General features: G+C 48.1%; 1 protein-coding gene across 4 annotated transcripts in view; it reads left to right on the forward strand.

The window, feature by feature from the left end:
• LOC147101617 (inactive phospholipid phosphatase 7) overlaps positions 1–7,876 on the forward strand; it is a 72,938-nt gene extending 65,062 nt beyond the window's left edge. For all 4 annotated transcript variants that reach the window (XM_085965319.1, XM_085965320.1, XM_085965321.1 and 1 more), the window contains one exon: positions 7,230–7,876. In XM_085965319.1, coding sequence (XP_085821445.1) covers positions 7,230–7,600 — 371 coding nt within the window. In that variant the 3' untranslated portion in view covers positions 7,601–7,876. The remainder of the gene's footprint in view (positions 1–7,229) is intronic.
• Positions 7,877–13,998: the final 6,122 nt, after the last annotated feature.

The following is a 13,998-nucleotide window of genomic DNA, read 5'->3' on the forward strand; positions in this document are numbered from 1 at the left end:
GCACAAGTCAGGAGTGTGATGGAATACTCTCCACTTGCCTGGAAGAGGGCAGCTCCAACAACACTCAAGAAGCTCGACACCATCCAGGACAAAGCAACCCGCTTGATTGGCACCCCATCCACCATCTTAAACATTCACTCCCTCCACTACCAGTGTACCGTGGCTGCAGTGTGCACCAATGAGCGTGAGCTTCCTGGCCGCCATATTGGAGGCCGTTTAGCGTCCGAGAAACAGGCGCTGCACCGCCAGATTTCTAGGCCATACACCCCGAGTGCGAGAGGCCAAGAAAAGCAGAGATAGTGCTCGACAAAGAGAGAGAAAGAATGGAGAAAAGTCAGCCCCGTCAGTCTCCTGCTGAGCTTCATCAATGGTTTCCATGGTAAAAGATTGTGACCTAGATACTGCACTGCAAACGGGGGAGTGGGAGTTGGAGGCAGGGGTAAGGGAATGTTAGAGTAACAGCGTGTTATTCATTTTTATATTGAAACTGGAATTGCTGTGCAGAGTCATAGAGATGAGGGATGTGTCCTGAGGAAGCCGTTCTTAGTTGGGGAAGAGTTTGGGGCGTTTCAATTAGCCCCAGCGTCCCTGGACTAGGAAAGGGTGAAATTAGCAAAAATTTACGATCCAGTAACCCAGGGTGGAAAGTGCATGTATGTAAAGGTTTACCGCACAGAAGGAGAGAGAGAGTGAGGAAGAGAGAGAGCGAGAACATAAGAACATAAGAACATAAGAAATAGGAGCAGGAGTAGGCCAATCGGCCCCTCGAGCCTGCTCCACCATTCAATAAGATCATGGCTGATCTGATCCTAACCTCAAATCTTCTATCACTGTGCATCCACCCGAACCCATGTGATCTCCCGGGAGAGGCGAAAAACCAGATAAAGACCCAATGGCCAATTTGGGAGAAAAAAATCTGGGAAATTCCTCTCCGACCCATCTAGGCGATCGAAATTCTTCCAGGAGATCACTCTGTCCCTATATTTTCTACAGTACTTACCTTCTGTAAAGGCGATCTCCACCCCAGCCAGGAACAGGAATAAAACCATCTCCTGAAATCTAACACAAAATTAGAACACAGTAGGAGCAGTACCAGGCTACACGGCCCCTGGGCCCACTCCACTACCCACAGGGCCATGACCATTCCGAACCTAGACTCATGTCCAATTTCCTGCCCGCTCCCCGTAACCCTTAATTCCCTTTACTTCTAGGAAACTATCTATTTCTGTTTTAAATTTATTTAATGATGTAGCTTCCACAGCTTTCTGGGGCAGCAAATTCCACAAACTTACCACCCTCTGAGTGAAGAAGTTTCTCCTCATCTCAGTTTTGAAAGAGCAGCCCCTTATTTTAAGATTATGCCCCCTAGTTCTAGTTTCACCCATCATTGGGAACATCCTCACCGCATCCACCCGATCAAGCCCCTTCACAATCTTATATGTTTCAATAAGATCGCCTCTCATTCTTCTGAACTCCAATGAGTAGAGTCCCAATCTACTCAACCTCTCCTCATATGACCACCCCCTCATCCCTGGGATTAACCGAGTGAACCTTCTTTGTACTGACTCGAGAGCAAGTATGTCTTTTCTTAAGTATGGACACCAAAACTGTATGCAGTATTCCAGGTGCGGTCTCACCAATACCTTGTACAACTGCAGCAATACCTCCCTGTTTTTATATTCCATCCCCCTAGCAATAAAAGTCAACATTCCATTGGCCTTCTTGATCACTTGCTGCACCTGCATACTAACTTTTTGAGTTTCGTGCACCAGGACCCCCAGATCCCTTTGTACTACAGTACTTTCCAGTTTCTTGCCATTAAGATAATAACTTGCTCTATGATTTTTCCTGCCAAAGTGCATAACCTCACACTTTCCAGTATTGTATTCCATCTGCCAAATCTCTGCCCACTTACTTAGCCTGTCAATGTCCCTTTGCAGGTTTTTTATGTCCTCCTCACTCACTACTTTCTGTCCCATCTTTGTATCATCTGCAAACTTTGATATGTTACACTCGGTCCCCTCCTCCAAATCGTTAATATAGATTGTAAAGAGTTGGGGACCCAGCACTGACCCCTGCGGAACACCACTAGTTACTGGTTGCCAATCTGAGAACGAACCATTTATCCCAACTCTCTGCTTTCTGTTAGAGAGCCAATCCTCCACCCATGCCAGAATATTACCCCCAATCCCGTGATTTTTTATCTTGAGCAATAATCTTTTGTGTGGCACCTTGTCAAATGCCTTTTGGAAGTCTAAATACACTACGTCCACTGGTTCCCCTTTATCCACCCTGTATGTTACTTCCTCAAAAAACTCCAGCAAATTTGTCAAACATGACTTCCCCTTCATGAAACCATGCTGAGTTTGTCCTATTAAATTATGTTTATCCAAATGTCCCGTTACTGTCTCCTCAATAATGGACTCGAACATTTTACCAACCACAGATGTTAGGCTAACAGGTCTATAGTTTCCAGCCTTCTGCCTACTACCCTTTTTAAATAAGGGTGTTACATTAGCAGTTTTCCAATCTGCCGGGACCTTTGCTGAGTCCAGTGAGTTTTGGAAAATTATTACCAATGCATCCACAATCCCTACCGCTACTTCCCTCAAGACCCTAGGATGCAAGCCATCAGGTCCAGGGGATTTATCCGCCTTGAGTCCCATTATTTTACCAAGTACCACTTCCTTAGTGATTTTAATCGTATTTAGTTCCTCCCCCCCTAGAGCCCCCTGTTTGTCCAGTGTTGGGATATTCTTAGTGTCCTCTACTGTAAAGACTGATACAAAATAATTGTTCAGTGTTTTTGCCATCTCCATGTTTCCCACCATTAATTTCCCGGTCTCATCCTCTAAGGGACCAACATTTACTTTAGCCACCTTTTTTCTTTTTATATAACTATAGAAACTTTTACTGTCTGTTTTTATATTTTTTGCTAATTTACTTTCATAATCTATCTTCCCTTTCTTAATCAATCTTTTAGTTATTTTTTGCTGTCTTTTAAAGACTTCCCAATCTTCCATCCTCCCACTAGATTTGGCTACCTTATATGCCCTTGTTTTTAGTCAGATACTATCCTTAATTACTTTACTTAGCCATGGATGGCTATCTTTTCTTTGACACCCTTTTTTCCTCAGTGGAATATATTTTTTTTGGAAGTTGTGAAATAACTCCTTAAATGTACACCACTGATCATGTACCGTCTTACCCTTTAATCTATTTTCCCAGTCCACTCTAATCAATTCCGCTCTCATACCTTCATAGTCTCCTTTATTCAAGCTCAGCACGCTTGTTTGAGATCCAACCTTCTCACCCTCTAATTGAATATGGAATTCAACCATGTTATGGTCACTCATTCCAAGAGGATCCTTTACTAGGACATTTTTTATTAATCCTGTCTCATTACACAGGACCAAATCTAAGGTTGCTTGCCCCCTGGTCGGTTCAGTTACATACTGCTCAAGAAACCCATCCCTAATACACTCAATGAACTCATCCTCAAGGCTGCTTGCCCAATTTGATTTGTCCAGTTAATATGATAATTAAAATCCCCCATAATTATAGCTGTTCCCTTATTACAAGCCTCAACTATTTCCTGATTAATACTCCGTCCAACAGAGTTGCAACTGTTCGGAGGCCTATAGACTACACCCACTAGTGTTTTTTTCCCCTTATTATTCCTTATCTCCACCCAAACTGTTTCACTATCCTGCTCCTTTGACCCAATATTATTTCTCTGTATTATAGTGATTCCTTCCTTTATTAACATAGCCACCCCACCTCCTCTCCCTTCCTGCCTGTCCTTCCTGATTGTTAAATAACCTGGTATGTTTAATTCCCAGTCATGGTCACCCTGCAGCCATGTTTCTGTAATGGCCACAAGATCATACCCATATGTCGTTATTTGTGCCGTTAACTCATTCATTTTGTTACGAATGCTACGTGCATTCAGATAAAGAACTTTCAAATATGTTTTGTAACACTTAGTTCCTGTTTTTTCCCTTTTTAGTACTTTACTTTTTGCTCCATACCTTCTGTCCCTTCCTGACACATTCTGTTTTTTAATTCCCCCACTGCTACCTAAGTCTATGACCTTTTCTGTTGTCATTTCTATTATTTGCTCTCTAGAAACCTCCCCCCCACTAATTAGTTTAAAGCCCTCTCTACAGCCCTAGTTATATGATTTGCCAGGACTCTAGAGAAAGGAGAGCGAGAAAGAAAGAGAGCGAGAAAGGAGAGCGAGAAAGAAGGAGAGCGAGAAAGGAGAGTTAGAAAGAAGGAGAACGAGAAAGGAGAGCGAGAAAGAAAGAGCGAGAAAGAAAGAGAGCGAGAAAGAAAGAGAGCGAGAAAGAGAGCGAGAAAGAAAGAGAGTGAGAAAGAAAGAGAGCGAGAAAGAGAAAGAGATACAATGAAAGAGAGAGAGAGAGAAAGAGTGAGAGAGAGAAAGAGAGAGAACAAGAGAGAGAAAGAAAGAACTTAGTGAATATGTACAGTATATATGGTATACAGGAACAGTCTGAGCATCACATAACGATGACTTGTTTTCTCCAAGTCCTCCTTTCTAAGAATTCACAGTGATAATTATCTGAGAATAGCTCCTGTGGTCACTGCACAGATGCAGCAGAAATGTGAGTTCACCAGGATCTAATGTGATAAAGCTGGGTCGGCAGGGAGTAATTTTGGACTGACATCAATACTTTTCAAAACCTCAACTTTCCGAAGTCACCCAGCATTTTGAGAACGGCACCTTTCTGAAGTTGCGGCCTTTTAGATTCCGCTGAAGCCTCCACTCTCGGCGGGGGAGGGGAGGGGGGCGGGGGGAGGGTGTCTGCTTCAAGTTAAACTCTGGGCCAAGTGCGAATCAGGCTGCAAGAATCAGAGCTGACCCACCGTGGGGCCTGTTTCATTGAGACTGGACAAGCCCGGTGTCTCCATCTTCTGTCTCGATGTAAGCTGAGGTGACATTAAGACCACAGCATTACATCGAATGTACAGCACAGGAACAGGCCATTTGGCCCAACTGCTATACGCTCCACCCGCGCCTCCTCCTACCCTATTTACATCATCTCCCCCTATCGGCATATCCTTCTATTCCTTTCTCCCTCATGCACTTATCTAGTCTCCCCTTAAATGCGTCTAAAGGACTGATCACTCGCATTTCCACTAACGCAGTTAGCGGCGGTACTGAAACGGTTTCATGAGTAGGGGTTTGCCAACCCTCCATCATTGCCCTGGAGTCTCCCAACACTTGAAGATGAACTTTCGGGTCACTGCTGTGAGCAAAGCCGGGGAGGAAAATCCTAGGTGGGGGCAATGTTCCCTGGAAGCCGCACTTGCTTCTGCGCGGCCTGTTTCTTTCAAGGCGCGGTGTTGCCGACGTAAAAGCCGGTGGGCGGCCTGCGCGGGACCATGCGGATTACCGCATGGCCTCCCACGCATGCGGGCAGCTTAGTGGGGACATTGGATACAGGGGTTTTTTGGCCGATATAAGCGACCGCCCGATTTAAAGGCGGACATCTCACGTGGCGGGGACTGTGCTCATCTGGCATTCGTTGAAAGGGAGATTTGTTATAACAATTTTGCGGCTTGCAGACCCCAAAAATTCCTCATAGAAAGATAGAAGATAGGAGCAGGAGTAGGCCATTCGGCCCCTCGAGCCTGCTCCGCCATTCAATGCGATCATGGCTGATCATCCAAATTTAGTACCCTGTCCCTGCCTTCTCCCCATATCCCTTGATCCCTTTAGCCTTAAGAAATATATCTAACTCCTTCTTGAATATATTTAATGAATTGGCCTCAACTGCCTTCTGTGGTAGAGAATTCCACAGGTTCACCACTCTCTGGGTGAAGAAATTCCTCCTCATCTCTGTCCTAAATGGCTTACCCCTTATCCTTAGACTGTGACCTCTGGTTCTGGACTCCCCGGCCATCGGGAACATCCTTCCTGCATCTAGTCTGTCTAGTCCTGTTAGAATTTTGTAAGTTTCAATGAGATCCCCTCTCATTCTTCTAAACTCTAGCGAATATAAGCCTAATCGACTCAATCTCTCTTCATACGTCATTCCTGCCATCCCAGGTATCAGTCTGGTGAATCTTCGCTGCACTCCCTCCATGGCAAGAACATCCTTCCTCAGATAAGGCGACCAAAACTGCACACAATACTCAAGATGTGGTCTCACCAAGGCCCTGTACAACTGCAGCAAGACATCCTTGCTCCTGTACTCGAATCCTCTCGCTATGAAGGCCAACATAACATTTGCCTTCTTAACCGCCTGCTGCACCTGCATGCTTACCTTCAGCGACTGGTGCACAAGACACCCAGGTCTCGTCGACCTGCCCCTTTTCCCAATCTATTGATGTTCAGATAATAATCTGTCTTCCTGTTTTTGCCACCAAAGTGGATAACCTCGCATTTATCCACATTATACTGCATCTGCCATGCATCTGCCCAATCACCCAACCTGTCCAAATCATACTGGAGTTTCTCTGCACCCTCCTCACAGCACACACGCCCACATATCTTTGTGTCGTCTGCAAACTTGGAGATATTACATCTAGTTCCCTCGACTAGATCATTAATATATATTGTGAATAGCTGGGGTCCTATGACCGATCCCTGCGGTACCCCACTAGTCACTGCCTGCCACTCGGAAAAAGACCCGTTTATTCCAACTCTTTGCTTCCTGTCTGCCAACCAGTTCTCTATCCAAGTCAGTACCTTACCCCCAATCCCATGTGCTTTAACTTTGCACGCCAATCTCTTATGCAGGACCTTATCGAAAGCCTTCTGAAAGTCCAATTACACCACATCCACTGGTTCTCCCTTATCTATTTTACCAGTCACATCCTCAAAAAATTCCAGTAGATTAGTCAAGCACGATTTACCTTTTGTAAATCCATATTGACTTTGTCCGATCCTGTCACTGTTTTCCAAGTGCTCTGCAACTCTGCTATTACATCTTTTATAATGGACTCTAGCATTTTCCCCACTACCGATGTCAGGCTTACCGGTCTATAATTCCCCGTTTTTTCTCTACCACCTTTGTTAAATACGTGCCCCCTCCATTTTCAGGCTATCAAATGTGGTAGCGTTAACGTGTTTGCGTAAGAATGTATTTGGAGCCTCGTTAAATGGTTTCCCGTACAGTAGCACCTTTTCGGGTGTCTTGCCGAAGTGTCTGGTTGAGTTAGAACGTTTTTGCTGATCTTCTGACCTTTCACCTTTCCAGCCTTGATCCTTGACCTGCTGGTGGTGGCAGGCATGCAGAAGCTGGTGAAGAGGAAAGGGCCTTCTGAGGTGACCCCGGGCCTCCTGGACTCCATCGTCATGGACGTGTTTGCTTTTCCAGCAGGCCAGGCCAGCAGAGCGGCGATGGTGACCAGATTCTTCCTCAACCACCTGGTCTTGGCGGTGCCCTTGCGGATCCTGCTGGTGCTCTGGGCTGCCATCATCGGCATCTCCCGGGTTATGGTCGGCCGGCATCACCTGACCGACGTCTTCTGTGGGTTTTTCGTCGGCTACTTGCAGTTCAATCTAGTGGAGTTGCTATGGCTCCCGTCCAGCACCTGCCAGTTGCTCATATCCATGATCCCAATATGACAAACACATGTACGGAAGCTGAGAGGATGAAGGAAATGAAAGGAGGGCGGGCGGGGTGGTGGGCTGGGGGCGAATCTGGACACCCCCCCACCAGTGAGATGGCGGAAGAGAAAATCTCAACGTCTCAAGACTGCCCGTTGCGAAAAGAATCCGTTTTCGGAAAAGTGAAAGACATTTCTGCCTCACAGATTCTTTAGAAAATTTAGTTTTTTTGGAAATTGTATCGTGAAAATTGCTTGTTGTGTATTGTACCTAAACAAAGGTTAGCTCGGGGGGGTGGGGGTGGGGGAGGGGGCCGGGGGTGGGTGGGGAGGGGCGGGGGGGGAGGGGGTTGCAATGGCTGCCAATATTACGGAAACCTTAACTTATCAGTTGACTGTGAATAAGGCTTTTAATATTAATATATGAAGGATGCCATAGTCTTTTTTATAGGAAACTCGTTCTCTTCAAGGAAATAACAGAAGCTTCAACTCGTAGAATTTTGGAAAGGGTGCTATTGTTTCCCAGCAACAACAAAAAGTAGCAGCTTGTTGTCATCTCTCCCACCCCGTGTTTTGCGTAGATTTCTTACTATCTACAAGGCATGTTATCACCCTGTAACTTGCAATTAAGTAAATGCCTATCAATGGAATTCAAAGCGCATGGAGCTCTAGGGCTTGAATTCAATGAGTGGGAACCAGCTCTCCACCAAGACCCCTGGTGCCAGCCCATTGGCCATCCCAAGACCCCTAGTGCCAGCCCATTGGCCATCCCAAGACCCCTGGTGCCAGCCCATTGGCCATCCCAAGACCCCTAGTGCCAGCCCATTGGCCATCCCAAGACCCCTGGTGCCAGCCCATTGGCCATCCCAAGACACCTGGTGCCAGGCAATTGACCATCCCAAGACCCCTAGTGCCAGCCCATTGGCCATCCCAAGACCCCTAGTGCCAGCCCATTGGCCATCCCAAGACCCCTGGTGCCCGCCCATTGGCCAGCCCAAGACACCTGGTGCCAGGCAATTGGCCATCCCAAGACCCCTGGTGCCAGCCCATTGGCCATCCCAAGACCCCTAGTGCCAGCCCATTGGCCATCCCAAGACCCCTGGTGCCAGCCCATTGGCCATCCCAAGACACCTGGTGCCAGGCAATTGGCCATCCTAAGTCACCTGGTGCCAGCCCATTGGCCATCCCAAGACACCTGGTGCCAGCCCATTGGCCATCCTAAGTCACCTGGTGCCAGCCCATTGGCCATCCCAAGACCCCTTGTGCCAGCCCATTGGCCATCCCAAGACCCCTAGTGCCAGCCCATTGGCCATCCCAAGACCCCTAGTGCCAGCCCATTGGCCAGCCCAAGACCCCTGGTGCCAGCCCATTGGCCATCCCAAGACACCTGGTGCCAGGCAATTGGCCATCCCAAGACCCCTGGTGCCAGCCCATTGGCCATCCCAAGACCCCTAGTGCCAGCCCATTGGCCATCCCAAGACCCCTGGTGCCAGCCCATTGGCCATCCCAAGACACCTGGTGCCAGCCCATTGGCCATCCTAAGTCACCTGGTGCCAGCCCATTGGCCATCCCAAGACACCTGGTGCCAGCCCATTGGCCAGCCCAAAATACCTGGTGCCAGCCCATTGGCCAGCCCAACACACCTGGTGCCAGCCCATTGGCCATCCTAAGTCACCTGGTGCCAGCCCATTGGCCATCCCAAGACACCTGGTGCCAGCCCATTGGCCAGCCCAAAATACCTGGTGCCAGCCCATTGGCCAGCCCAACACACCTGGTGCCAGCCCATTGGCCATCGCAAGGCACCTGTGTCCTAAAAATTATTAACTGATGTGGAAGAGATGCATTAATGCAGCTCGATACCGTCACCCTTCCTGAACAGTAACTGAGTGAGGGGGGGCACTTCATTTGTGGACAGACTGGAATTGTGTAGCCCATTTGAATAAGCATGGTTTTCTTTTGTTTATAATATTTTAATTGAATAAATCCTTTCATATTCTAAGATGATAGTGGATGGATTATTTCCATTTACTTCTGTTGTTGCCTTCTAACTCCTACAGCTGCCCCTGCCAGGAATTTGAGCGCAAAAAAAGCCTTGCCTTTGTATCGCACCTTATCGCGTATCTCAGGATCTTCCAGAAGTGCTTGGCAAGTACTTGCTTTGAAGAGCAGTCACTGTCGTTACTCGAACGTGCGTGGCAGTCAATCGAACCAAGCAAAGGCCACCAACGCTGAATGAGATGAACGACGAGTTGATCTGCTTTTTGGTGGAGTTAGTTGAGGGAGGAACGTTGGCCCAGGACACCAGGAGCACTTCCTGCTCTTAAAGAAAGAAATAACTTGCATTTCTACAGCCCCTTTCACAATCTCAGGACGTCCCAAAACACTTTACAGCCAATGAAGTCCTTTTTGAAGTGTCGTCACTGTTGTAATGTAGTAAACGCGGCAGCCAATTTGCACACAGCAAGATCCCACAAACAGCAATGCGATAAAGGACCAGATCATCTGTTTTTAGGCGTTGGTTGAGGGATAAACATTGTCCAGGTTACCGGGGCGATCACCCTTTCACTTCTTTGAAATAGTGCCATGTGATCTTTTACGTCCTCATGAGAGGGTAGGCGGGGCCTCGGTTTAATGTCTCATCCATACAGTTAAGTAAACCCTCCCAAACCCGTGACCTCTACCACCTAGAAGGACAAGGGCAGCAGGTGCATGGGAACACCACCACTTCCAAGTTTCCCAAGTCACGCACCATCCTGACTTGGAAGTATATTGGCCATTCCTTCATCGTTGCTGGGTCAAAATCCTGGAACTCCCTCCCTAACAGCACTGTGGGAGCATCTTCACCACACGGACTGCAGCAGTTCAAGAAGGCGGCTCACCACCAACTTCTTGAGGGCAACTAGGGATGGGCAATAAATGCCGGCCTTGCCAGCGATGCCCACATCCCGAGTGCATTAAATATTTTTCCTGAATCTCGGAAATTGTGACTCAGGTTTCGGAGCTGATTGACTTATATGAAAAGCTTTGGCCATTGTGTATTACAATACTGCGTTTGCTAATCAAAGTTCAAAGGATCTACAGAAGTGTTTATTGTAGGGGACCTGGAATTGTCTAAGGCTGGTTATGCACCTAACCTAAGTTCCCACGTGGTTTACAAAAAAAAAGGCCACAAGCTATTTTTGAAACAGTTTATTACAGAATGAAATTGCCCGCCTTGCCCTACACTAAATTACAGCTTACACTGATCATCATTATGGCTATAGAGCACCAATCAAAACAAGACTCTGGATAAGAACTAAAAGCAGCCAACTGAAGACACTAAAGTGGCTGATGTAAGTGTTCCATGACACAGTCCTACGGTCAGATAAGCACTTCTAAAATTACCTTCAAGCACCTTCCATCCTCCGTAAACATGAGCTCATCCACACCTCTGCTGCCCCCTGTATCCTAACTCGCACCAAGTCCTCCCGTTCACCCATCACCCCCTGTGCTCACTGACCTACATTGGCTCCCGGACTGGCAACGCCTCGATTTTATAATTCCCATCCTGGTTTTCAAATCCCTCCATGGCCTCGCCCCTCCCTATCTCTGTAACCTCCTCCAGCCCCACAACCCTCCGCGATCTTTGCGCTCCTCCAATTCTGCCCTCTTGCCCATCCCTGATTTTCATCGCTCCACCATTGGTGCTTTCAGCTGCCAAGGACCCAAGCTCTGGAATTCCCTCCCTAATCCTCTCTACCTCTCTCTCCTTCTTTAAGACGCTCCTTAAACCCTACCTCTTTGACCAAGCTTTTGGTCACCTGCCCTAATTTCTCCTTATGTGGCTCGGTGTCAAATTTTATCTGATAATCCCTCCTGTGACGCGTCGCGGGACGTTTTACTACGTTAAAGGCGCTATAGAAATGCAAGCTGTTGGTGTTCTTCCTGATTGCGCGAACAGGAGGGAGCTGAAGAGAGGTTTCACTGAATATGCTCTCCATAGACAGCTATGGTATTTTTAGCCAAGGGATTCTGGGGTCCGCTGACACTCTCCGCCACTGATGTGCCAATCACAAGGCCTTATAGTGAATGGAGCACTGAGGCCGGAGAAAGAGGGGTGAGGAGGCCACCAGCTGATTGTGAGCATGGCTTCATTCCATCCAAATCCATAATTTATTTTCAACGATTTGAGAATTAAAAGATGAAAATCCACACGTGCTATTATATTTGGATTAAGCTCTCACTTAGCGAAAGACACTGGGTTAGGTTGGCATTGTGAACTAGGCTAGATACAGGAAACTCTCTTTTATCCGGCACCGACGGGACCGGCGTGCTGCTGGTTAATCAAACAGTCCGGATTACAGAGAGGTATAGTTACTAAGATACGAGAGCCCCATACACGGCCACAGGTGCAGGAGCCCCGGTTACACGGCACTTGTGCAGAAGTCCCGGTTACACGGCCACAGATCCAGGAGACCCTGTTGCACGGTAACAGGTGCAGGAACCCCGGTTACACGGCCACAGATCCAGGAACCCTGGTTACACGGCCACTAATATATAGTAAAACTTACCTGAACCTACTCCTGAATTTTGCCGGTTAAGAGAAGTTTCCGGTTATTTAGGTGCCGGTTAAGAGAGAGTTTCTTGTACTTGAAAAGGAAAAATTTGCAGGGCTATTGGGAAGGAGCAAGGGAGTGGCTCAGTTGGTAGCACCCTCGCCTCTGAGTCAGAAGGTTGCGGGTACATAGTCCCACTCCAGAGACTTGAGCCCATAAATCTAGGCTAACACTCCAGTGCAGTGCTGAGGGAGTGCTGCACTGTCGGAGGTGCCGTTCTTTGGATGAGACGTTAAACGAGGCTCTGTCATGGCACTATTTCGAAGAAGAGCAGGGGAGTTCTCCCCGGTGTCCTGGATCAATATTAATCCCTCAATCAACATCACTAAAACACAGATTATCCGGTCATTATCACATTGCTGTTTGTGGGAGCTTGCTGTGCGCAAATTGGCTGCCGCATTTCCTACATTACAACAGTGACTACACTTCAAAAAGTACTTCATTGACTGTAAAGCACTTTGGGACGTCCGGTGGTCGTGAAAGGTGCTACAGAAATGCAATCTTTCTTTCTAATCGGGGAGCTCTTTCAGAGAGCCGGCTGGGCACGATGGGCCGAATGGCCTCCTGCTGTGCTGTAAGATTCTTTCTTAGTTGCTTCTTCCTACTGTTAGGGATGTGCCCTGTGATTATATTGTGCAGGATGGGATGCTCCTCTTCCTAAATCTTCCCCTCGGAGTTCAATGCATGGCAACCACATACTGTCCAATGAACCAGCCAATGACAGGCGACGTGCCCTAATGAGGCCAGCTGTGGTTTGATTGACTTGAGATTGGAGGTCAGACTCGGGCTCTCTCCCTGAGAGTCCAATATTCTGTCGCCGTGGTTCCCAGGGCACTGAGAACCATATCCGCCCCCCCTTTTGAGTGTTACAGTGAGACCCTCTGCCGACCTGTCCTCAACACCTGGCTGGCGCGCGAGCATTAGGCGAGCCCCTGGTTCGATAGAATTGCTCGCGCTGCTCTAGGCAGCTTCGCATAATAACCTGACAGATCCACCTAGGTGAGAGGCGAGTGTCGCTTTGATGAGCCCCCCTCGGGCCCCATCCCCGTGACCGCAGTTGCAAAAGTTCCGACGGGTCTCACCCGCTTGGGTTCTTCCAGATGCAGAGCACGGCCACCTACCTCAACAACTCTCCAAAGGCCCATTGTAAAATGAGAGGCCGAGAGACCACGGTCTCTGTGGTTTGTGTTTCACAGATGGAGAGAGGTGTGAGAACCAGTGTCATGCTGATCGCCGATCCACCATCTACAAGGCACAAGTCAGGAGTGTGATGGAATACTCTCCACTTGCCTGGATGAGTGCAGCTCCAACAACACTCAAGAAGCTCGACACCATCCAGGACAAAGCAGTCCAAATGATCGGCACCCCATCCACCACCTTAAACATTCACTCCCTCCACCACTGGCGTACCGTGGCTGCAGTGTACCGTCTACAAGATGCACTGCAGCAACTCGCCAAGGCTTCTTCGACAGCACCTCCCAAACCCGTGACCTCCACCACCTAGAAGGACAAGGGCAGCAGGCGCATGGGAACACCACCACCTCCAAGTTCCCCTCCAAGTCACACACCATCCTGACTTAGAAGTATATCGGCCGTTCCTTCATCGTCACTGGGTCAAAATCCTGGGACTCCCTCCCTAACAGCACTGTGGGAGCACCTTCACCACACGGACTGCAGCGGTTCAAGAATAAGGCCCACCAGCACCTTCTCAAGGGCAACTAGGGATGAGCAATAAATGCTGGCCTTGCCAGCGATGCCCACATCCCATAAATGAATTTTTAAAAAATTCTAGTCAGACTGCTTATCCATATTTGGAAATGTG

Source organism: Somniosus microcephalus, chromosome 23 (assembly GCF_052327205.1).
Source record: "Somniosus microcephalus isolate GS21.2 chromosome 23, FLI_Smic_1.0, whole genome shotgun sequence".
Classification (NCBI taxonomy): domain Eukaryota; kingdom Metazoa; phylum Chordata; class Chondrichthyes; order Squaliformes; family Somniosidae; genus Somniosus; species Somniosus microcephalus.